Here is a 26,244-nt window from a genome sequence, read left to right as displayed (position 1 = left end):
TATTTCATATATTTAACACAAAAAAAAAAATATTATATATATATATATATATTTCCATGTGATATTTTTTAGAATTATGAAGGGGAAATATTAAAATTAGAAAATATGCTTAAGGAAAAGGAACATGAATACATGAACTTACGCGTAAGGAAAGAAAAAAAAAATAAATAATAAAAAAAAAAAAAAGCATATATATATATATATATATTATCATTCTATTATAATATATATATTTGTATTTTATTTATTCTTCACACATTATTAATTTTAATACACCCTCATTTACAACAATTTCTTATATAAACATATGTAGATTAATTTTCAAGAATTGTTGGAAGAAAAATGTAAACTGGAAAATGACATGGACAATTATGAAAAGGCCATATATGAAATAAACGAAAATTTGATATCTTTAAAAGAAGCACATAAGGTAAATAACATGATATAAAATTGAATCAAATAAAAAAAAATAAGTGATACAAGAACATATATATATATTTATTTATTTATATTTATGTTTTGTAGGAAGAACTAAAAGAAGTGCATGAAGAAAATACAAATTTATATTCAACTATAGACAAATTTAAGGTAATCATTTTATTTATTTATTTATTTATTTATTATTTTATTTTTACTTTATTTTTACTTTATCACGTCATTAATATTAAAAAAATTTTAATTGTAGGAAGAAGTTGAATACATGAAAGAGAACTACAAACAGCTGGAAAAAATGAACCAAGTAAAAATAAATAAAATATTATATATATATATATATAATTTTATCTTTTCATATAATTTTTTAATTTTTTAATTTTTTTTTGTAGGATAAAATTAATACGATTGAAAATCTTGAAAAGGAAATGATGGACATGAAGGTATACATATATATATATATATACATACATATTTATATATATATATATATTTATGTATGTATATTTACACGTGCAGGAAGAAAAAAAAATGGTAGGAGAAAAAATGGACCTTGTTCAAAGTCAACAAAGGATGATACAAATGGAAATAAAAAATTTAAACAAAGAAAAAGAACAACTTAAAGAAAAAGAAGAAACATTAAAAAATGAAAAAGAAAAGTTTCAACAATGTAAAGAAGATTTAAAAATAGAAGAAAAACAAATAGACACAAATAAACAAGTATTAAACAAAGAAAAAGAACAAATAGAAAAAAATAAAGAAGAACTCAAATTAATGGAACAAAATTTAAATAAAGAAAAAGAATCTTTACAAAAAAATAAAGAACAACTAGATAAAGAAAAAAAAATATATGAAAATGATAAGAAAAATATTATGTTAAAAAATGAAGATTTGAAAAAACTAGTAGATCAATATAAAGAAGAAATTACGGTAATATATTATAGAATTATAACAATATATAATATATATATATATATTATGAATTTTTAATTTTATATTATAATATATAAAGTGCACAAGGTTTATAGGATACTACAAATAGGCCCAATATATACATATGTATATACACATATATTAATATATATATATATATTTCAATGTTTTTAGAATAAGGAAGAACATATTAAACAGATTGAAGAAAAAATTCTTTTGCTAGAAGATGAAAAAAAAAATTTCCAGGTATATCTTAGAAAATAAAAATATAAAAATAATAACCATATAACAAAGATGTTTATTAAATCGTATATAATACATTATGATATATATATATATTTTTTATTTTTGTTTCCTTTGTAGAATAAGATTGACGCATTAGATAATAAACTTCAAGAATTCAAAGTGAGTAACACAAAATAAAAAATATATATATATATATATATATATATATATTTCTTTTTATTAATATGAACAACATATATACATTTTATTTTATTCTTAGAATGAAATAACTAATGAAAAAAAAATGAACTATCAATTAAAGGTAAAATATTAAAAAGTTATAAGATATATTATACAGTTCGCTTATATATATATATGTATTTTCCTTTTTAGGATGATATAGACAATAAACAAAACGAAGTGATAAAGAGAGATTCCATTATAGAGGTTAAAAAAAAAAAGAAAATGTATATATATGTATAGTCATTTTTATAATTATAGAAAACCTAAATGGTATATATAATATCACTTATGACATTTTATTTGTTCTTTTCACAATCTATGTAGATTCTATATAATAAACTGAAAGAAAAAGAAAACGATATTACCACATTCCAGGTATATATATAAATGTTTCTATGGTAGTTATTGTAACTTATACATATATATTATTTACTGTTATTTATATTTATATTTATATTTATATTTTATTTTTATTTTATTTATTTTTTTTTTTTTTTAGAATGAGAATTTATCTTTACGAAATTGTCAAAAGGAATTAAATAAAATTTTGGATACCAAAAAAAATGAAATGATTAACATTGAAAAGGACTTATACGAAGTATGATCTGTTCTATATTATAAAATATTTTAAAATAAGAATAAATAAGACTATACGTATATATATATATATATATATATATATATATGTTTATATTATTTTATAATTCCTTTATTTTGTTTTTCATTAAATTATGTAGAAGCTAGCCAAATTGTTAATTAAAAAGAAAATCAGACAAAGAGACGATTTACATTTTGATGGTCATCCACAATCTTCTATCTTAAAAATTGTAACTTTAAAAAAATAACAATAGAAAAAAAAATAATAAACAAATAAAAATTATAATATATATGTATATATAAAGAATAAATATATATATATATATTTATGTCTACTATATTTTTTTTTTTTTTTTTTTCTTTGTTAGTTATGGTTTGGATATGTAGACATATGCAAGTGTATATTAAAGAACAGAGACGGATACTTATATAAGGGAAATAAGAACCATCGATTTATTTGTGCCTACGATACAGATCTGGTAAGACCATAAGAAGAATATAAAAGAAAATATTAATTTTAAAGTAGAATCTTTTATGAAAATTCTTTTTAAATACATGTGAATGTAGTTATGTTTGTATATATTTTCATTTTATTATTTATATATATTTTTTTTTTTTTTTCTTCTTTTTCAGTTTTTGGATATTAATGTGGAAAATACCAAAAAAGGGTAAAAATATAAAAATGATACAGTGACAAATAAAATTCATTGTGTTGAAAATAAATCAACGTATGAACATACATACATATATATATATATATATATATATATTTATTTATTTATTTATTTATTTCCCTTTTAAAGGCTGTTATCATTCAAAAACGAGACAAGGGGTATTTTTCAATTAAATGACGAGGAAGCCAAAAAACTTGTTTATGTTGGACCATTCAGCAAATTTAAAGGATTTAATTTTTGTATTTCTAGCAACAAGAATAATTTAGAAATAGTAAAAGGAAACAAGTGCAGTTATATATTTGAAGAAATGTATGTAACAAAGAAAGGAACAAAATTAGTTTTAATAAAAGAAAAAGAAAGTGGAAAATATTTCAGCGGATTGAATAAGAATTTATATTTAGAAAAGAAAAAAAGAGGAGTTGATAAATTAGATTACAATAATGTTGTCAACAAATTAATTAATTATATTGCAAATGAAAAGGAAGAAAATTGTAATATGATCATAAAAACATCCGATCAAAAATTAAAAATTGAAAATGAAAAAAGTACCTGTCTTGTTCAGAAAAAAAAAAATTCAGATAATTCTTACAATAATGAAGAAAAAACCAACTTAAGAAAATCGAGAAGTAAAACACCAATCAAAAAAGAAAATTCATTACATTCGAAATATGATAAAACCAAAACTACCAAAATAACAAATCAAATAAAGAAATCTGATAGCAAAGAAAAGCAAAATAAAGAAAAATCAACTAGCGAAAAACAAATTGGCAAAAAATTAGCTAGCGAAAAAAATAATGATGAGAAAATAACTAATGGAAAAATGAATGAAGATAAATTAAATAACGGAAAAATGAACCAAGATAAATTAAATAATAACAGAGAATTAAGTGATGAAAATTTACACAAGTATAAAATAGCAAAAGAAATGTTGTTACTTTCTGATAGTAATAGTTCAAGTACATGTGATGATGAAAATATTTATCATTTAAAAACTAAATATAATCATACAGAACAAAATGAATTTATACATAATAATGTAATAAATAAATCAATAGCAACAAATTATATCGAAAATATAAATACCTCTTTATTTAAATATTCCAAATGTTCTGAAGATTATAATAATACGAATATTATACTTACAACAAATAAGGAAGAAGCAATTTTATTTGAAATTTTTAATTATGAACAAATAGTAGAACACGACGCGATCAAATTGGCATCTGAATGTGTTTTCAATTTTCTTCTTAATTACAATAAAAGTAATTTACAAGATTTATCTAATATCGGTAGCGAGGGAAATTCAAATGTATTTTCAGGAATTGATGAAGACTGGTGTATATTACCAGCTTATTTGTAACGAACACACATATAACAAAACAAAAGGGATAAATTAAAATAAAACAAAATAAATATATATATATATATATTTTTTATATTTTATAACTTTTCTTTTTTTTATATACGTTTCGATAAACGTAATAGTTTCGATAAACGTAATAGTAAAAAAAAATAAATATATATAAAAAATATAAAATAAAAATAAAGTTCATTTCCATATTATCATATTAATATGCATATAACATTTATATGTATATTCCTTTTTCTTTTTTAGGAATTTTATATGATTTTGACTTTATTAGGTGCTTTCTTGTATTTAATTTTTTCATATATATATATATATATATATATATTTTTTTTTTTTTTTTTTTTGGTTTTTTCCACCACGTCACTCCATAAATTATATATATATTATATATATATATATTTTTTTTTTTTTTTTCTTTTGAGATGCATATTTTTTCATTTTAATAAGAATCATAAATGAAATATATTTATATGTTTTAATTTTTTTTTTTTTTTTTATATATTTTTTTTTTTTTTTTTTTTATTTATTTTGGAAAAAAAAAAAAAAAAAAAATAACGTTTTTTATGTAAATGCAGAAGTATGTTCTTTTATTTGTTACATAATATTATACAAATATTATTTTGATTTATACATGTATATATTTTCCTATTTTTTTTTTTTTTTTTTTTTTGTGAAAAAACATTTGAGTAATATTTAACTTTCTAAAAAATAAGTGAATATATACATATATATAATATTATATATGTATTATTATGATTTGTTAAACATAATTTTTTTTATTTTATTTTATTTTTTTGATTTATATGTAAAATATTTGATGAAATTTTTTTACTTGTAAAAATAAAGAAAGATCTATTTTTGTCTATATGATTATTTTGCTAATAATTATAAAAATTTTATAATACACATGTATATGTGAATATATTTGTATTGTTAAAGTGGACTATATTTTTGTAATCATACTCAACAAAGTGAACTTGAAAAAGTTGTGTTATTTAAATATATATATATATATATATATATTAATATCATAAATATTTTATTTATTTATATATATTAAAAAATGCACCTTAAACATGCCCAGACCACCCTTGAGCAATATCACAAAAAGGTTAGAGAATTTATTGAACATCTGTAAAGATATGTGCAGGAAGGGATATAATTGTTATTATGTAAAAGAAAAAGATTATGATCTAGATGAACAAAGAGATGTAAGATGTCATAAAAAGAATAAAATAAATTTAAAGAATAATGAAGACATAGAAAAAGAAGAAAAAGATAAAAAAGATGAAAAAGATGAAAAAGATGTAAAAGATAAAAAAGATGAAAAAGATGAAACACTTGATCAAATGGAAAAATTACTACTTGATTTAACACAAAAAAAATATAAAGCAGAAAAACATTATGTCTATACAATTGATGGGTATAGATTAAATTTATATAGAATTGTAAAAAATAATACAGAACAAATAATAAATGATGAAATGTTTCATAAGGAAAGAATAAATGAACAAGGATTAGAAGAAGATAAGAAAGAAGTTTTTTGTTTTAATCATGGGTTGTTTGAATCGTCTATTAATTATACATGTAAAGGATATAATTCTTTGACTTTCAAGATTTTCTCAAATAATCATGATGTGTGGATAAGTAATAACAGAGGGAATAATTTCACACAATATGTTGGTAAAGATATAGCTATAAAAAAATTAAGAGAAAAATACACAGAGGAAGATTTAAGAGACTTGGGTCTTAACATAAAAAATGATAAGATAGAAAAGGAGATGAAAAAAAAAAAAAAAAAAATTGATAATAATATTAATCAATGTGATAATAAAAATATACACCGTTATAATGTTTTGCATAAATTATTTTTTCAAAAAATTAACTTAACATATTATATGAAGAATATGTTGATGAGTAAGTATTTATGTAATTATGATATGAACAGTTGTAAAAATAATTCACATAATCATTATGATAAAGAAAATATAGACCAACACACAAAGAAAAAAAAAATAATAAATAATAATATTATTATTAATAATAATAATATTAATAGTAATAATAATAATAATAGTAATAATAATGATAATATCATTTTAAGGCCCTGGAGGACGAGTAACAATTTTTTTAACATATTTGTTCGTAATATAAACGAAAAGAAAAAAGGAAATATATATTTTAAGTCAACAAGGGAAAGGGATGATTCTAATATTAAGTGTAGTGATACTTTTCATTGTGATAAAATTAAAGGAAAAGAAAGTTTGGAATATTTTAGAGATAACAAAAAATTAAAGAACAAAGGTTCTAATTTAATAGACAATTGTGATAATAAGATAAATAAATATTATTCCAACAATGATAAATATGATACATATGATAAATATGATAGATATGATAAATATGATAGATATGATAAATATGATAAATATGATAGATATGATAAATATGATAAATATGATAAATATGATGACAATTTGTGTGATCATAAAAATGAATACACTTTTGAAGATATGAGTACAAAAGATTTACCTTCCATAATAAAATACATAAAAAATAAAACAAAAAAAGATAAAATAATATATGTTGGATTTTCACAAGGTAGTATCCAGTTAATTATAAGTTCATGCTTAAATGAATATGTAAGAAAAAGTATAAAAAGATGTTATTTAATGTCATTACCTATTATATTGAGGAATAAATATAATTTAGAAATGCCAATGAAATTTTTATTATATATTTCAAAATATTACAATTTTGTTTTTAAAGGGAAATCATTTTTTCAACATATGATACCATATAATATTAGTACATTTATTATTAGTAATTTGGCACATATAATAGCACATCATGTTTTTAAATATTATAATGAAAATATAAAACAAGATGAGAAAAAATTATTCTTTTTTCATACACCTAATGGATCAACATCAAAAGCAAATTTAACGAGATGGGCAAAAGCATTTAATACATCTCCTGTTACAGATGTTCTTGAGAAATATCCACACGAATTTTCATTTCCAATAACATTAATATATGGAAATAAAGATACTATTATACATGTAGATAAATCAATAAAATATATGAACAAACGTTTCGACAAAAATTGTTTGAAAATAATTACCGTGTCTAATTGGGCGCATTTAGATCCATTATGGTCTGACAATGATGGGGTTGTAATATCTTCCATTTTAAAAGATATAAAGCAAGGCTGATTAATAAATTCATATATCAACAACATGGTATATATATAAAGACAAAAATATATATATATGTATATATATATAGAAAAATATATATATATATGTACATATATAGAACAAAAAATATATATGTATATATATATATATACCTTGTGTGTTTTTTTTTTTTTTGAGGGGCAAATATTTCCTTACAGGAATTTCCGCACCAGTAAAATAACATATACATATTAAATTTTATGTCTAAAATATATTAATATATTATAAGTTTTAATTTTAAATAGATAAATGGAAATGTTGCTGTGCATACAAAAATAAATTAAAAAAAAATAAATATATAAACAAACACATATATATAATAAAATATATATATATATATGATATACCCATGGGGTGCCGATATTTTTTTTTTTTTTTTTTTTAGTAAGGGTGTATTATAAATAATTTTTTTGAAGCTTCACTTTAATTGTAAAAAGTTTGGATAATTATTAATATAAAATGTATGTATTTGAAACTTTGAATTTAATGTAACTAATATTGTTGATTTATGATAATGATTTATATTAATATTTTTTAAAATATTGAATGGAGCAAAATCTACTAATAATATTGGACTTTGTGTAGTGGAATAGAATAATTTTTTTCTTTTTAAATAATGTTCGTTAAATTCATATATATAATTTTTTTGTATTAGCTGATGATTTTTTTTTTTTGATCTTTTTGTTATACCTATAGCTAAATATTTATTTGTAAATTTATCAAATTTTATATATTCTATAATACCTTTAAATTTTTCTTGATATATTAAATGGAACTGTTCAAGTGCATAAATAAAAATAGTATCAAAAGAAAAAAATAATATAAATACACTATAATTAGATTGTATAACTTCTATTCCTTTATATAAATTAAATAACTGTTCATTTAATGATGTATATAAAGGATGTCTAATAACAGCTAATATTTTTAAAGTTACTGTATCCCATATAGTAAAAAATTTATCATGACATAAACAAAATATTTTTCCATCTATGCTAATATCAGCATTTAAAATAATATGATTATTATAATTAATATTTTTTATAATAGTAATTATATTACTACAAAAATCTGTTTCATTATTTTCTTCAACATGCTTTTTATTATTACTATTATTATTATTATGTTCATTTATTTCAGACATGTCGGGGTCATATTCATTATTATTTTTTTTATATATATTATGAATATCTGTACCTTTCATTTCCTTTATTATATTATCCATAATTTTTATATTTTCGCTAGTCATCTCTAAACAATCTACAACATAATCATCATAGATACATTTATCAAATATTTTTTCACTTTTATTAAAACACCATATACTTATATTTCCATTGGTTTCAAATAGCATGAACATGTTTAAAAATGGATGACTTATTATCATTAGATACTTTTCATTCTCACTATATATATTATTATTACAATATATATTATTATTATTATAAATATTATCATTATTATAAATATTATCATTATTATAAATATTATCATTACCATATATATTATCATTACCATATGTATTTATATCATTTAATATTTTATTATTAATAGTATTAAACATATTATCTGTTTCTTGTCCATCATAAGCTATAATATTACAAGGAATAGTATATTCATATATATTTATATATTCCATATATTTGTCAAGTAACCAAAATTTTATAGTATATATTCTATGTATTAAATTTGGTGATGAAGAATCTAATAATGAGGGCATAATATAATTTCTTTTTTCTATTGTCATTAATAAATTTCTATTATGATTAAAACAAAAAAAAATTATTTCCATATCATTTACTTTTTCAATATTTGTTCTACTTTTATATGTCATATTTAAAGGACATAAATATTTTTCATGTTTATCTTTTTCTATATTATATAATTGTAAATGAGAAAAAGATGTTAGAAAACAATATATTAATCCTTTATTAGAATCACAATAAAAACACATTTGATATTTTTTATATAAATTATTTTCTACATTACTATTATTAAAAAGTTTCTTTTCTAATTCTTTTTCTATATAATGGAAACTAAGAAGATCTTCCTCTCTTGTTACTTTTCTCGCATTTTTTATACTCACCATCTTTTTATTACTACCAATATTTTTATTACTACCAATATTTTTATCATTGTCATTATTTTTTTTATTATTATTATCATTACTTTTATTATCTTGGTTATGCTTGGGGTCGTCGCTCCTTTTTTTATTCATATCATCTTTTTTATTTTCTTTATTCAATGATATCATATCTTCTACATCGGAAGGGGAACCAGATTCATTACTAGATTCATCACTAGAATCTTCTGTTGAATAATTTTCACAATTTCTAATGTTATTCATATTGTCATCATATGTAGTATTATTAAAAATGTTGTTATTTTTGTGTTCTTTTTTATAAAATGGATGTCTGTTACTTTGATCACATATACTTCGTGTGTAGTCATATTCATCATTTATTTGACTCATAAAAAGGTTCATACTATTTTTTATATTTAATTCTATATTAGTATAATGATAAAATAAATTTTTTAAGGTCAAAGGCATGTTAATACCATTATATTTATAGAAAAACAAACGATGATTATAATTAATAAACAAGATACAATTATTTAAAGAATTACAAATAATAAGATTTTTTTCTTTATTCAAATATACATAATAACATGGAACCCCTAAATGAGAAATAAATTCATATGATGCTTTGTCTATATCATAAAATAATATAACTGCTTCTTCTCCACATGAAATTATTTTCCTTCCTTCAATTTCAAGGTTATACACAGAATGTGAGTGCCATTTATATTTTATAAGATGAAATTTGTAAATATTAATAATTTTATTTTTATTGAAATCGAAATTAATATAAGGTATGTTGAGTAGAGGGGGAAGTTTCACTTCATGTGTCTCTTCAATATTGTTATTATTAACACTATCACTACCACTACCACTACCACTATTATTATTATTATTATTAACACTACCACTATTATTATTATTATTATTATTATTATTATTATTATTTTCATTATTGCCTGTCATATAGTCCACCTCATAGGCAGCTATATAAGGAAAGACCGGTTTTAAAGAATCCGCCCCGGAATACATATGAAACGGTTTCATAGTATTAAATATTTTTTCATATTGTTTATTTTTATTCTTGTCATTGTTATTATATTCTTCATTATTCGATAATATGTCTTCAAATAATATGACATGTATATATCCATTTATAAAACCTACTGCTAAGAAATTATCATCACTTATTTTTATAGATGAGATATAATTTCTAAAGGATATAATATTATAACTTCTTCTTTCTAAATCATATATAATAATTATATTATTATTTGATAATACTAATTTATTTAATTTTTTATTTATATCTATCATAGAAAAATAAATATATTTTATTTTTAAAATAGGTTTAATTTTTAATTTGGCTGTTACATGAAGATAAGCATCACTTTTATATATATTATTCTTATTATGAGTGTTTTTTTTTTTTTTATCATCATTTATTATATTATTCATATATAAATTTTTTAATGTATTAGTTTGTTGCTTTTCATTGTCTGATAATTCAGACACTTGTAATTCAGGAGGATAATATTTATGATCAAAATTACATTCAGAATCTGATTCATAAGAATATGTTATATGATTATTTAATGTATGAATATATTGTTGTTTTTCTATTTGTTTTTTATTTTTTAGATTATTATCATAATTTTCATATATAAAAGATTCATATTGAAATATAAATCTAAGAAGAAAAAAGTTCGTATACATTTTGTCTTGATTTATTTCCCAGGTAGCAAAACATAATTCTCCATTACTTCCAAAATTATTAATATAAAATAAATTCTTAATAAAAAATTTCTTGACAAAATCATATTTATTTTTACTAATACGATATATATAAATATAATTATTTATACCTTTTATAATTAAATATTCTTCTTTATATTTCTTATCATAAAAATAAAATATTCTATCTATATCAAAAGATAATACAATTCTTTTTTTCTTTTTCTTTTTTAAATCGATTAATAATATACAACTATTACAACTTAAATATACAACATTTTCTTTAGATAATATTCCTTTATTCTTTATTAAATTACCACCATAACTTAATTCTATTAAATTTATATCTTTTTTAAAATTCTTATTCTTTAATATTAATTCTTTGTGTAACCTATTTGAATATTCATTCTCTAAAATCTCATCATCTAACTTATCTAATGAATTAATTCTTTCCTTTTCCTTTTTTTTTGTATCTTTTGATATATTTAAAGGATTAAATTCGTTGCTTATATATATTTTGTTTCCCTCCATAATAAAAATAAAATAAAATAAAATAAAACAATATATATAATTATAATATTATAATACCAAATCATATAAAAATATTATATACTATTTAATAAATAAAGAGATACTTTTTAAAAATTTTCAATTTTTTATTTTCTAATTTATAAAATTATAAACAACATTGTTCATATTCCACATTCTTTATATATATATATATTATAAAGAGGAAGAAAACATATATATAAAAAAAAAAATTAATAAAATAATATATTGTAGAAAATTAAAACGTATAAATGTATTTTATTTTATATTATAAATATTATATTTATTTTATAATTATATATATATATATATATATATATATATGCACTATATAAATAAAATATTATAATTTGCTGTTACATATAAAAATCATGTAAATTGAACAACAAAATATAATATATAATTATATTATCATTTTTTTTATTATTTTTTTAAATATTCTACAACGTAATATAAAAATATATATATTAATATATAAGCTTTTCTTTTTGTAGTAAAAAAAAAAAAAAAAAAAAAAAAAAGCCTTTGTTTGTATTTTTAAATATAATAAAACATATTATATACACTTTTGATGTATATATAAAAATATATATATATGTAAACAAATTTTATATAAGGTATGTTGAATGGCAATAATAAAACATATATATTATATATATATTAATAATTACAATATGTAACTATATATCATTCGGAATTATTTTATAAGTGCTACATATTATATATATATATATATTTTAAAGGCAAAGATAATATTTTATAAATTATTTAATAAGAGATTATATTACAACATATAATATATATATATATATATATATATATTTATATTTATTTATTTCGTATGAGATATTTTAAGTTGTAAATAAAATATCTATTTTATTAACTTTTAAATATTTTCAAAAATATTATTCTATATATATATTATATATATATATATTTATTTATTTATTTGTTAAATGTGAAATAATAAAAAAAATAATCCTTTTAAAAATGAAGACTTAGTGTAAAAAAAATAACAGAATAAAAATTAAAATATATATGCATAACAAAAAAATTAAATAAATAATAAATAAAAAAAATAAAAAAAAACTTATTACAAATATATATATATATATATATTATAACTTGTCAGAGCCATTATTTCATGTTTATAGCATAATATCTTAGGTGGTCTGTAACATAATTATATAGAGCATCATAATCTTTATATAAATTCTTTAATTCCTCTTTTGCTTCATCTTTTTTTCTTTGCAGTTTTTTAATTTCATTACATTTTTCTTCCTGTATAAAAAAAATATATATATATATATAATATATATATTAACATATATATAATATATATATATTTTATTTTGTTTGTTATTTTTGAATTACCTCATTCATTATAGAATCTGGAAGCTCATCAATTGATTCATCTATCATATTCAAAATTAAATTCATTCGTTCCACCCTATCTAATATTTCATTTTTTAATGGTTCTTCAAAATATGGTTTAATAAAATAATTATTTTCTTCTTCAGTTTTATTTATTGTCACATTTTTTTCATCTTCTATATTATCTGTTAATTCTCTTTTGTCTTTATTTTCTTCTTCTTTTAATAAATATGTATAATGAGAATAGTCACTTAAATTAGATTCTTCAAGAACTAATTCTTTCGGTTCACCTTTATATGATAAATTACTTACAACATCCTTACAAAAATGAAAAATAAAAATAAATATAAATATATACATAATATATATATATATATATATATATATATTCAATTACCATTATTGAATGCAAGGAATTATTCAATAAATTCTGGATCTTTTTTATAGGGTCATTGCTTGGTGGAGATGTAAAATTCATTATTTCGTCTACGCTTTTTTAAAAATAAAAAAGGTATGCATAAATAAAATATTATTCAATCCAAAAGAATGAAAAAAAAAAAAAAAAAAAAAAATTACCTCTTTAAAAAAAATAATATCATTTATTATTTAAAGAAAATATGGCATGTAAACAAGTTCAAGATTTAAAAAAAAAAAAAAAAAATATATATATATATATAATAATATATATATGTGTACATATCTATTACATTATTAACATAATTTGTGAAACGATTTATATAGATAAGTTAAAAAAAAATAATAAAATAATGTATATATATATATATATATTATAGTATGTATTAACATATATAATATAATATATTATTATATGGTATTATATATTTTTTCTATTATTTACCAAAAAAAAAAATATGAAGTTATATATAGCATTATATTTATAATTCAAGTAAGCTAAAAACATTTGAACACATATTAAATACTATACATATATATATATATTTAATATTATAAAAAGAAATATGTCGCGACAATTTCGCTTTTTTCTTTTTTAAATTGAAAATAAAAAAAAAAAATAATAACAAAAAAAACATAATAAAATAAAATAAATACATAAATTAATAAGCATATCGTACATACATAAATATAAATATAAATATATATATATATATATATATATATATATCTACATTATATATATTCATATATACATACATATACATATTTATATATATAGATATATATTAAAATTCAAAAAAAATAATAGATGATCAAAAATGGGCTATAAGTAAAAACTTATACATAAAAATATATATATTAATTTTTATATAACATTATCAAATGTATAATTTAAAAAATGACAAAATTATTATAAAAAAAAAGAAAATGAAAAAGAAAAACAGGTTCTTATTTAATAATCAACATGTCATCTACATAATATATATTATATATATATATATAGTTTATTCTTGTTCTTAACAATAAAATAAATATAAAAAAAAAAAAAAAAACGTGTTTAATTCACCTTTTGTCATTAACCCATTTTATATTGACATTATGCTTTGCATTGAGTTGGTTAAAATATTCATCGCCAATGATGCCTATAAATATAAAAAAAAAAAAAAAAAATTATAATGTTACTTGTGTCTCAAATAAATAATTATATTTATACGTAAAATAATATGTTATTAAAAAATTATTCCATCTGAAGGCAATAATTTTCTTTTTGTGAACAAAAAATAAAAAAAAACTTACATTATCATTTTTATTTTTATCGGGGTGAACTTTTAATGCTAACTTATGATAATTTTTTCTTGCCATTTTTTTCAATTCCGTTTTATCTGAGATATCCAGTTTGGTATACATGTTCATCTAAACAAAAAAATTAATATGCATATTTTTTTTTATACACTTTAAAATATATTCTGATATATACAACATGGTGATACAACATTAATATGTATAAATAAACACAAAAAAATTGAAAAATTATGAATATAAATATATAAATAAATATAAATAAATAAATATATATATATATTTTTACCTGAAGCACTTCCCACGGATTATTTGCATTCTTTATAATCCTGTCAACTAAAAATATTTTTTTAAAACACAAAAATATTATAATATATACATATATATGTATTGTATATTATATAATGTCTTTTTATATATGCCTAGGGAATACTTATACATAAATCCCTTTTTCTTTTTTTCGTTAAAATATTACTGTCGTTGGTGCACTCCGATTCGACCTTTTTGTTGTTCACTGGCAAAGCTAGAAAAAAAAAAAAAAAAAAAAAAAAAAATATAAATATATACATATATATATAATTATATATGGCTAGCCAGCTAGCTATTTGTTCATACATTTTTTTTTCTTGTTCATATAAAAATATACACACATATATATATATATATATATATATATATATATATATATATATATATATATATTTTGGTATTTATGAATTTATCTTTATTTTTACTTCCGTATGAATTAAATAGACAAAATACTTTTGCCTGTAGGAATAATCTTTTTTGCTTTTCCATACTATCCAATTCTTTTAAACGAAAAAATTCGGTAGCATAGTTTTTGTTGTAACTACTTTTACATTGAAAAAGGCAGAAATCATGAGGACACCATAAATTGTGTATAATATGAAATAATGAAATATTGAATAGATGTTTTTTTTCACATTTATATGTAAATATAAGTTGTTGAATATCAGAATATATAAAGAAAATATTGATTAAATTTCCTTTATATTTATTTCCATGAATTATTAAAAATTTTAAAAATTTTAAACAATTTTTACAATAGTTACATATATCATATTTTTTTAAACATATATTCTCTATATTTTTATCTACATAAAATGAACATTTATAATATTTATTATAAAAGTTTTTAACATTTTCTTCTTCTTTTTTTTCTATATTTGTTAAATCATCATATTTTAATTTTATATAATACAAGTCTTCTATCTTAAATTTTTTATTAAATAATATATTTCTAAACATATTATTTTTTAAAGGATTAGTATGATTTGGACTATTTTTTTTTCTATTCTTATTACTTGATGAATGATCATTTTTATAGAAACCATAATTTTTTGTTTCTTCATTTTCTTTATCTAAATCTATTACATTATTATGAGTGTTGTTATAATAATAATTTTTTTTTTTTATTTTTTGTGGAGTTTGATTTAAATGTTCACCTTGATTTATATCTTCTAAATTAATACAAGGATTAGTAATATTTGTTGTCTTGGCATTTTCTATAATTATATGCTTTTTATTTTTATCAGTTCTTATATTATTTTCCATCATTTGTTCATAATTTCTTTTATTATATAAGAAATTAATACAATTGTTTTTATTATAGTTAAAATTAATATCTTTATTTGAATGTAGAGTATCTTCTTCTATTGTATGTACGAAATGTGTATTATTATTAATATTATCATTTGTATTTATTTTAAATTCATTAATTATTTCATTTTTATTTTTTTCATTACATGATATATTCATAAAGGATATATTATTTATATGTATATAATTTTTTTTTTCACTTCCTTCATTCTCTGCATTATTTTGTTCAATTTGTTTTTCATTATCTTTAATATTTTTTACTTTATCATTATTATAACACTTAATAAACTCTTTATTAGATACCAAAATATTTGAAGGATTATTACCTTCTCTTAAACTATCCTCAGAATTTTTTTTTACATTTTCATGTTCTACAAAATCTTTATTTGAATTATCACTTAATGTTAAGTCTATGATAATATTATTGTTTTTATTTTTTAAATTATCATTATAGTTATGGTTAACATTTATATTTGTATTAGCACTTTTATGTTTTAAAAAATTATCACAATATTGATCATAATTATCAACCTCCTCTTCACAACTTTCTAATGAAATATCAGAATTTATTTCATCGTTTATTATAATTACATTGTTTGAATCATTATTATTTTTGTTGTTACCAAAATCCATTTTTTTCTTTTTTTTTTTTGTTTCATATCATAATTTTTGCATTCATTATATTGAAATGGGAAGCCTTAAATATATTTAACAAAAAAAAATAATAAAATAAAAAATAAAAAAATAAATAATATAAATATATATATATATATATATATAACAAATTAGTTATACCATTACAATATTTCAAAAAACTTATACTTTTTATATTTTTTCTTTATCTATGTATTTTAATTTTTGATATCCTATTTTTCATGCCTTTGTAAAAAAATTACATAATTTCATGAAAATATTCATTTATAACCTTTTTATTATTATTTTAAAATGTGCTTGTTTCAAATTACACAAAAAAAAAAAAAAAATTATGAAAAATAAAATTTTATATATTTTAATTATAATATTTTATCCTTTTTTTATTTTCCATTAATCATTATTTATGTGTTTTTATTCTTTTAATATATGTATCATCTTTAAAATATTATAACATCACATTTTGTGGTATAATAAAAAAAAAAAAAAAAAAAAAAAAAATTATAACATATATATAATGACAAATACGGCAAATATATTATTTTCCCAAATAATATATATATAACAATAACATGAAAAAAATATATATATTTATTTAAAATTTATAAATAACACATTTTAATATAAAATATATATTTGTGTTCATTAAATATATATTACCTATAAATAAGTGTATACTTTTCTCATATATTTTATACAAAAAAAAAAAAAGAAATATATATAAAATTATGATTAACCCTATTGTCTCACAAATGTGTTTTTTTTTTTTTTTTTTTGAAAAAGACCGTAACAAAAAAAGAAAATATATATATTTTTTCCTTTATTTTTTGTGAAATAAAACGTTAAAAAGAAAAAAATTCAAACGGGCTACACATATATATATATATATATATATATATATAATATTTTAACACAATAAAATGAAAATTATTCTTTTTCTTTTTTTTATTTTTCCATTATATTATATAACTTTTGGAGGGGCTTTGTAAAAAGCATACACGTCTTCCGACATAAAATCGTATACAATTAAATGATAATAATAAAATATGTGTTATAATATATGATACATATATAAAAAATATAGTGCAATTTTTATTTTTTTTTTTTTTTTTTTTTTTTTGGTTTCTCTTAATATTATATTATTTTACGAATTCACATATATATAATATATACATATATTTTTTATATTATAATAAAGTCGTGAAATATTTATATAATCTTATTATAGTATTTATATAAATTAAAAAAAAAATTATATACAATACAAATTAAATATTGAAATAATATAAAAAAATATATTTTATATAAAATACATCACATCATATATAAATATATTTTTTTTAATATCATTTATTTGTACTATTATATGATATATATTTTTATATATAGTTCATCCCCTTAATGCACTTTTTTTATATATATTAAAAATATTAACAAAATTTGCATATATATTAAAATATATATATATATATATAATATACATTTAATATATATTCAATACCTACCTGTATAAAAATAATATTGTTATTTTAAAGGGCCATTAAAAAAAAATATAATATGAAAGTTACTTTCTAATTATAATATAATATTATATATAAATAGAATCTTTTATTATATATATAACATATATATATATATATATATATATATATATTAGCTTAATAACCTTTTAATATAGTCCCCTATTAATATATATACTTACGTTTTATTTATTTAGATATATCGAATAAAAAAAAAATTTATATATATATATATATTTATAAAATACAACACGCATATTTTAAAGGTATATAAGAACAAGAATAATATAATGATATATTTATATAATATATATATAAATTATTTATTATAAGAGCTTTATTACTATATCATTATTTATTTTAAAAGAATTATGAAATATACATATAAAATTATTATATATTAATTAAATCCCTAATTATAATAATAATTATATAAAAAATATATATATATATATATATATAATAATATATACATAATAATATATATTATATATATATATATATATAATTAAAAACATTTCAAAGATACGTAATATATAAGAAAAATAAAGTTTTATTTTAAAATTACGAAAAGAAAAAAAACATATATGTTTTAAAAATATTTTTGTAAAAAAATTAAAAAATAAGAATCAATAAAATAATATAAGAAATATATTTTTTTCCAAAATATATAATTTTCTCAAAATATAATATATAATTTTTTTTTTTATGATTATTTAAGGAAAATTTAATTTACTTGATTTAAATTTAAAATATAAATTATTTTTAATTAATATATATATTATATATATTTTTTATTTTATTTTATTTTTTAAAAGTGTTATTAAAAATGTCACTTCAAGTAATAGATAATAATGATTTTCAACATATATTAAGAATTTTAAATACAAATGTAGATGGAAAAGAAAAAGTAATTATTGCCTTAACAGCTATTAAAGGTATTGGAAAGAGAATGGCAACTGTTATATGTAAACAAGCAAATGTTGACCCTACTAAAAGAGCCGGAGAATTAACTACTGAAGAAATAGATAATGTAATAATAACAAAATGATACCACATATATATATATATATATATATATATATGTATATATGTATATATGTACATATTTATATTTATTTATTATATCTCATTTTGAGGAATATAAATACATACTTTTATTTATCCCTTTTTGAATTTCATATATAATATACATTTTACCAAATTATGTATTTAAAAATATATGCATTTGTACATATATTTTTTTTTCTTTTCCTTTTATAGATCGTACATATTATGAGTACTCCTACCCAATTTAAAATACCTGATTGGTTTTTAAACAGGAGAAAGGATTTGAAAGAAGGAAAAAATATTCATGTTATTGCTAACCAACTTGATTCATACTTACGTGAAGATTTAGAAAGAATGAAGAAAATTAGATTACACAGAGGTTTACGTCACCACTGGGGATTAAGAGTTCGTGGACAACACACCAAAACTACTGGTAGAAGAGGAAGAACTGTTGGTGTTGCTAAAAAGAAAGGAGCATAAATCAACTAGCCATTTTTCTTTTTTTTTTTTTTTTTTTTTTTTTTTTTTTAAAAATCATTTTTACCTGAACTGTTCATAAATAAAAATTGATAAATAATTATGAACAATCATTTAAAAATAAAAATAAAAATAAAAAAAAAAATACATACATGTACACACACATATATATATATATATATATATATATAAATATATATATGTATGTATAATATTTTAAATGTTATTTTGTTGTTGTATATTTTTTTCATATGAATTAAAATAAATTGAAAAAAAGAAGAAAAAATAAAAACTTATGGTTAGAAAAACTTATATAAATTAATTATTTTTTTTTTTTTTTCTTAAATATAATATGATAACTATAATGATCATTTGAAAATGTTGGATTTGAGTAAAGAAATATGCAAATAATAATTAGTAATATATATATATATATATATATATATATATATTTTTTTTTTCTTTTTTGTGTATATGGTATTCTTATTTATAAAAAGGAAATTACATGTTATTCTTTAATACTATTTTTGTATGCTTTTTATAATGCAATATGAATATGTATTAGGTTGTATATATTTTATTTTAAATTGTTAGAATAAAAAAAAAAATAACAAATAAAATTATATAATAATATATAAAAATAATAATGATCTTATATATACATAATTATATATATATATATATATATTAATATTTGTACATGTTTATTCTTGAAGAGAATTCATTTATATATTAGTAAAGAAAAAAAAAGGTTTTCTTGGTGCTCTTTCATTTCTTTTTTTTTTTTTTTTTTTTTTTACGCATAATTAACACCATATTATAACTTTTCAAATATTTCCATTAATTTTTGTAATAAATCAATTTTATTATTTTACATATAAAATAAATATATGTAAACATAAATTTATATTGAATAATACACATTGTAATACTATAGTTTTTTTAGGGTTAAATATTTTTTTTTTTTTTATATATTAAATATATAAGAATACTACAACGTTTGTAAATAATTTTATATATTCATGAAAAAATTTGTTCTGTTTAATTTTTTTTTTTTTTTTTTTTTTTATCCTAACGTATCTGTAAAAAAGGAGATGTGAATTTTTAAAATTCAAGTATTGTTCATTTTTTTTGAAAAAAATAAAAATAAATAAAAACATATAAAAGTATTCACAGCCATACATATGAAATATAAGAATATATATAGAATATGTATGAATATATATATATATATATTTACATATTATTTTTTTAAATTTCTTTTTGTTGCAAAAGAAAAAAAGTTTGCCATATATATAAAGATATATATAAAGATATATATATATATATATATGTATTTATGTATTTATGTATTTATAATATGATTAAAAGAGAGAATGAAAAAAAAAATCGAAGAGGAGAATAAAAGTTCGTACATATTAAAACACAATAACAATGAGTTCAAAATAGACATTTCTTATTTTACTCAATTACACGAACAAAAAATAAATATATATAAGCTAGAAAGTAATTATGTTAATTTATATTCGAGTACTTATGTGAAGAAAATAAAATTAGGTTATAAATATAATGTATTAAAGACATATTTGATAGAGTTTACACATCCTTTTATTCATGTAAGAACAATAGAAATTAATAAAAGATCTTTTTTAAAATATGGAAATTTTCATAACGAAAAGGAAATAAATAATATCGAAACAAATAATTCTATTAAAACACTACAGATTGGTAGTAATAATATAAATGATGAGAATAAAAATATTGATAAAATACCTTATGTGATGAATAATTATAGAAATAATTATATTGGTTGTTTATTAAATTTTAATACATTAGAAGAATTTTTAAAATGTAATAAAGATGATCATATAAATTATACATTAAAAAATTTAAAGAGTTATATAAATAATGAAAAAAATGATATAGATTATAAAGATATGAATTTATATATGGATAACAATATTTATGATGATAATTTTTGGGCTTATAAAGAAAATTGTTTAAGTGTTTTAGAAAAGATAAATAAATATTTAATACTTAGTTTTTTGGATTTAAAAAAATATATATGTTATTATAGTATAGCAAATCCTATTATAAAACCAAAAGATAATTATTATAAATTGACAAAAAATAGTACAAGGTATTTTTTCTATATAGATTCAAAATATATTTATATAAATACTGAAAATAGACAAATCAATATTATAGATTTATTTTATCTATCTTATAAAATAGATGATTATTTTAATAATTATAAAATGTTTCTTAATATGAATATATTCTTATTACTCAAATTTGATAATACTCCTCTTCATAAAATGAATAATAAAGAATATTACGATGAATATATAAATAAATTTTATTCTAATATAAATTGTCAAGAACATGAAAAATCAAAAAAAGAATTTTATCAAATAAATAGTTTTTATAAATTATTTGAATATTTAAAAATTCATGATACATCACAAAATGATTATCACCACAAAGAATATAATTCTTTTAATAATCATAATAATAATAATAACTATTCAATGCTACATAAAAATTATGATATGGTCATATTACCTATTAATGCACTATCGGAATTAAAAGATGATATAAAAAATTCAAAAGATAAAATTTTAAGATATATTAAAAAAGATTTTTTTGATTTATATATATGTTTTATTGATATAAATTATATATTCAATTCTTTGTCTTGGGATTTTAGAAATTTATTATATTGTTTAACTCTAAAATATGAATTGTATAATTTTCAAATAGATATATTGGCTTTTAGAGATATCTCTTTATTGAGAGAACAGTTTGTTGGCACCTTCAAATCTGAAGAGGGATTTATTTGGCGCTATCCAAATGTAGTAACAAAAAAGGAAAATACAAAAAAAAAAAAAAAAAATCACAATGGTGATAATAATGATAATATTAATGAGAATAATAATAATGATAATATTAATGAGGATAATAATAATGATAATATTAATGAGGATAATAATAATAATAATATTAATGAGGATAATAATAATAATAATATTAATGAGGATAATTATATGGATAAATCTAAAGACATAAATAGTGATATACATAAAAACATTAGTAGTGATATACATAAAGATATTAATAGTGATATACATAAAGATATTAATAGTGATAAGAATAATTCGTTTCAATATAATCATATTAATAATTGCCTGTCTCATCATGATGTATCTTTTTCTCCTGTTTCAAAAATATGCAAAGTTAATTATAATATTATTAACCATTATAACAATGACTGGAGAGATGATCTTACAAATGTATGTTCAGATGATAATATAGAACAGTCATCTAGTCAAGATGAAAATAATATGAACGTTAATAATACTTACATAAAGGATAAAAAATACGTTAAATACAAAAATAATAAGATATGTCCTAATCATCTAATTAAATACGTTTTAAATTCTTCATTATTTCAGGTAAATGTTCCAGATAAAATTCACTTTATTTATGACAAGGAAGCCAATTATATGAACACATATTTAGATGATAAAAAAGAGGATTCATTGAATAAACTTGATATAGACATCTTACAAAAAAATGATGACACATGTGATAAAAATAATTTTATAAATTCATGTAAAAGTTTAGGGTTTAGTTTAAATATAAGAAAAGAAGATAATAATTATACAACAGAATCGATGTATAAAAATGAAGAAAATAAAAATATAATAAAGAATTATAATAAATTATATTATGATAATAAAGTGTATAATATACTATGTGGATGGAAATATTTTGAAGAGAAGAAAAAACAGAAAAAAAGTATTATATGTATTATAAATTTAAATGATTTTATAAATAAAGATACCATTCAAAGGATTTCGTTAGAATTAAATATAAAACTAATAAAATGGAAGATATTAAAAGATTTAAAATTTGAAAATATAAAAAAATTAAAAATATTAATCATAGGATTAGGCACCTTAGGTTGTATGGTAGCTCGTAATTGTGTATCATGGGGAATACAAAATTATACCTTTGTTGACAATTCACGTGTGTCCTTTTCTAATATTAGTAGACAATATTTATATACCTTAGAAGATGCAGAGAAATATGATAAGATAGGTGAATATAAATGTGTAGCAGCGAAAAAAAACTTATTAAAGATTTGTCCAGATTTAAATATAAGAACAAAGGTAATGGATATACCTATGCCTGGTCATTTAAATTATTTGAATGAAAATCTTGAGGATACAATAAATGAATTGGATGATTTAATTCATAATCATGATGTCGTATTTTTATTAACTGATTCGAAGGAGTCACGATATTTTCCGTGTTTAATGATAGCCGAGAAGCAATATAATTCTTTGAAAGAATTACAGAAGGGGGTAGATAATGGTGATGATAATAATAATAATAATATTAATAGTAATAATAATATTAATTGTAATAATAATATTAATTGTAATAATAATATTAATTGTAATAATAATATTAATTGTAATAATAATATTAATAGTAATATTTTATTATGTGAAGAAGAAAATATCATTACACATGAATATATAAAAAATTCAAAATGTATAAAAAATATGGATAATCCATTTAATGATATTTTTTCCTTATATGAACAAAATAGTAATATATATAAATCATTTAATAATATAAATATGTATGATACATATCAAGAAATTTTTTATAATAATATTCTTAAAAGTGTAAAAACGTTATGTAAGATGCCTCCTCTAGGAATTACAGTAGCAATAAGTTTTGATTCTTTTGTTGTTTTAAGACATTCTTATTTATATTTTAAAGGTGCATGTTATTTTTGTAATGATATGCATTCTCCTTCAGATTCTTTATCTTATAGAACCCTTGATGAAAAATGTACAGTCACTCGATCTGGTGTAAGTAATATAAGTAGTAGTATAGCTACAGAATTATTATTAGCCTTAACACAACATCCTTTATATTTTTTTGCTCCACATATAGACAAAGATCAATATATATATAATTATGATAATGACATTAATCAACAAAAAAAATCAGACATTTCTAATGTATTCACTTCTTGTTTAGGTGCTACACCACATATAATTAATTTTAATTTAGCCAATTTTAATATGAAAAAATTATTCTGTGAACCATTCGAAAAATGCATGTGTTGTTCAGAAAAGGTGATACTAAAATATCAGGAGGATAAAATGGAATTCATTCGAAATGTACTTTTTAAAGAAAGAAAAATAAAAATAAAAAATAAAATAAAAAATAAAATAAAAAATAAAAAAAAAAATAAAAAAAAAAATATTATATTATATTATATACATATATATATATATTATATTATATTTTATGTGTTTTATTTTTTTTATTTCAGGTTATTAGGGATAGTTCCATTTTAGAAAGAATCACAGATATAAATCAACTCAAAGTTGAAGAGAATGATGTTATAATATTAGAATGATTTTTTTTTTTTTTTTTTTGTTTTTTTTTTTAAATATTAATTTTATGTTTATATGGTGTAAATATAACATTTTAATTCTTTTATCATCATTTGTTTTAAAACAAATTATTTTTTTTTTTTTTTTGTGTGTGATTAATATATATTTAATTTTTTTTTTTTTTTTTTTTTTTTTTTTTTTTTTTTTTTTTTAATGTTTTTTTAAGGATATTTTTTTTTAAAAAATAATTTAAAAATATATTTTTTTATATTTATATAATATTGTTTAAATATTTTTTTTTTTTTTTTTTTTTTTTTTTTTTTTTAAATATAAAAATA

General features: G+C 17.8%; 7 protein-coding genes across 7 annotated transcripts in view; 4 read left to right on the top strand and 3 right to left on the bottom strand.

Moving 5' to 3' along the window:
- The window catches only part of PGSY75_1126700 (hypothetical protein), a gene marked incomplete at both ends in the record, with an annotated part of 5,279 nt that extends 815 nt beyond the window's left edge, over positions 1-4,464 (top strand). The window contains 16 exons of the mRNA XM_018786389.1: positions 73-144; positions 314-430; positions 526-588; positions 686-739; positions 825-875; positions 952-1,362; positions 1,540-1,611; positions 1,729-1,770; positions 1,871-1,912; positions 1,984-2,037; positions 2,158-2,208; positions 2,333-2,431; positions 2,571-2,660; positions 2,799-2,909; positions 3,064-3,098; positions 3,234-4,464. Of these exons, the coding sequence (XP_018641183.1) occupies positions 73-144; positions 314-430; positions 526-588; positions 686-739; positions 825-875; positions 952-1,362; positions 1,540-1,611; positions 1,729-1,770; positions 1,871-1,912; positions 1,984-2,037; positions 2,158-2,208; positions 2,333-2,431; positions 2,571-2,660; positions 2,799-2,909; positions 3,064-3,098; positions 3,234-4,464 (2,595 nt within the window). Of the gene's footprint in view, positions 145-313; positions 431-525; positions 589-685; positions 740-824; positions 876-951; positions 1,363-1,539; positions 1,612-1,728; positions 1,771-1,870; positions 1,913-1,983; positions 2,038-2,157; positions 2,209-2,332; positions 2,432-2,570; positions 2,661-2,798; positions 2,910-3,063; positions 3,099-3,233 lie in introns of the transcript that reaches the window.
- A 1,085-nt stretch (positions 4,465-5,549) lies between these two features.
- PGSY75_1126600 (putative steryl ester hydrolase) lies at positions 5,550-7,688 on the top strand (the record flags this gene model as incomplete). Its single annotated transcript, XM_018786387.1, has 1 exon — positions 5,550-7,688. The coding sequence occupies one exon, from the start codon at positions 5,550-5,552 to the stop codon at positions 7,686-7,688; it is 2,139 nt and encodes a 712-aa protein (XP_018641182.1).
- Positions 7,689-8,130: 442 nt separating this feature from the next.
- PGSY75_1126500 (hypothetical protein) lies at positions 8,131-12,057 on the bottom strand (the record flags this gene model as incomplete). The annotated part of the gene is made up of 1 exon (XM_018786386.1): positions 8,131-12,057. The coding sequence occupies one exon, from the start codon at positions 12,055-12,057 to the stop codon at positions 8,131-8,133; it is 3,927 nt and encodes a 1,308-aa protein (XP_018641181.1).
- Positions 12,058-13,212: 1,155 nt separating this feature from the next.
- Positions 13,213-13,927, bottom strand: PGSY75_1126400 (putative large ribosomal subunit processing factor; the record flags this gene model as incomplete). The annotated part of the gene is made up of 3 exons (XM_018786385.1): positions 13,213-13,356; positions 13,450-13,767; positions 13,847-13,927. 3 exons carry the CDS (start codon positions 13,925-13,927, stop codon positions 13,213-13,215), a joined length of 543 nt encoding a protein of 180 aa, XP_018641180.1.
- Positions 13,928-14,951: 1,024 nt separating this feature from the next.
- PGSY75_1126300 (putative DnaJ protein) lies at positions 14,952-17,418 on the bottom strand (the record flags this gene model as incomplete). Its single annotated transcript, XM_018786384.1, has 5 exons — positions 14,952-15,008; positions 15,163-15,279; positions 15,455-15,501; positions 15,641-15,688; positions 15,900-17,418. The coding sequence occupies 5 exons, from the start codon at positions 17,416-17,418 to the stop codon at positions 14,952-14,954; spliced, it is 1,788 nt and encodes a 595-aa protein (XP_018641179.1).
- Positions 17,419-19,785: 2,367 nt separating this feature from the next.
- PGSY75_1126200 (putative 40S ribosomal protein S18) lies at positions 19,786-20,486 on the top strand (the record flags this gene model as incomplete). Its single annotated transcript, XM_018786383.1, has 2 exons — positions 19,786-19,989; positions 20,220-20,486. The coding sequence occupies 2 exons, from the start codon at positions 19,786-19,788 to the stop codon at positions 20,484-20,486; spliced, it is 471 nt and encodes a 156-aa protein (XP_018641178.1).
- Positions 20,487-21,859: 1,373 nt separating this feature from the next.
- On the top strand, positions 21,860-25,929 carry PGSY75_1126100 (putative autophagy-related protein 7; the record flags this gene model as incomplete). Its single annotated transcript, XM_018786382.1, has 2 exons — positions 21,860-25,687; positions 25,843-25,929. 2 exons carry the CDS (start codon positions 21,860-21,862, stop codon positions 25,927-25,929), a joined length of 3,915 nt encoding a protein of 1,304 aa, XP_018641177.1.
- Between the last annotated feature and the right edge of the window lie 315 nt (positions 25,930-26,244).

Source organism: Plasmodium gaboni, chromosome 11 (genome assembly GCF_001602025.1).
Source record: "Plasmodium gaboni strain SY75 chromosome 11, whole genome shotgun sequence".
Classification (NCBI taxonomy): Eukaryota; Apicomplexa; class Aconoidasida; order Haemosporida; family Plasmodiidae; genus Plasmodium; species Plasmodium gaboni.
The sequence above is the reverse complement of the archived record's forward strand: the minus strand, read 5'-3'. Positions and strand labels throughout refer to the sequence as shown.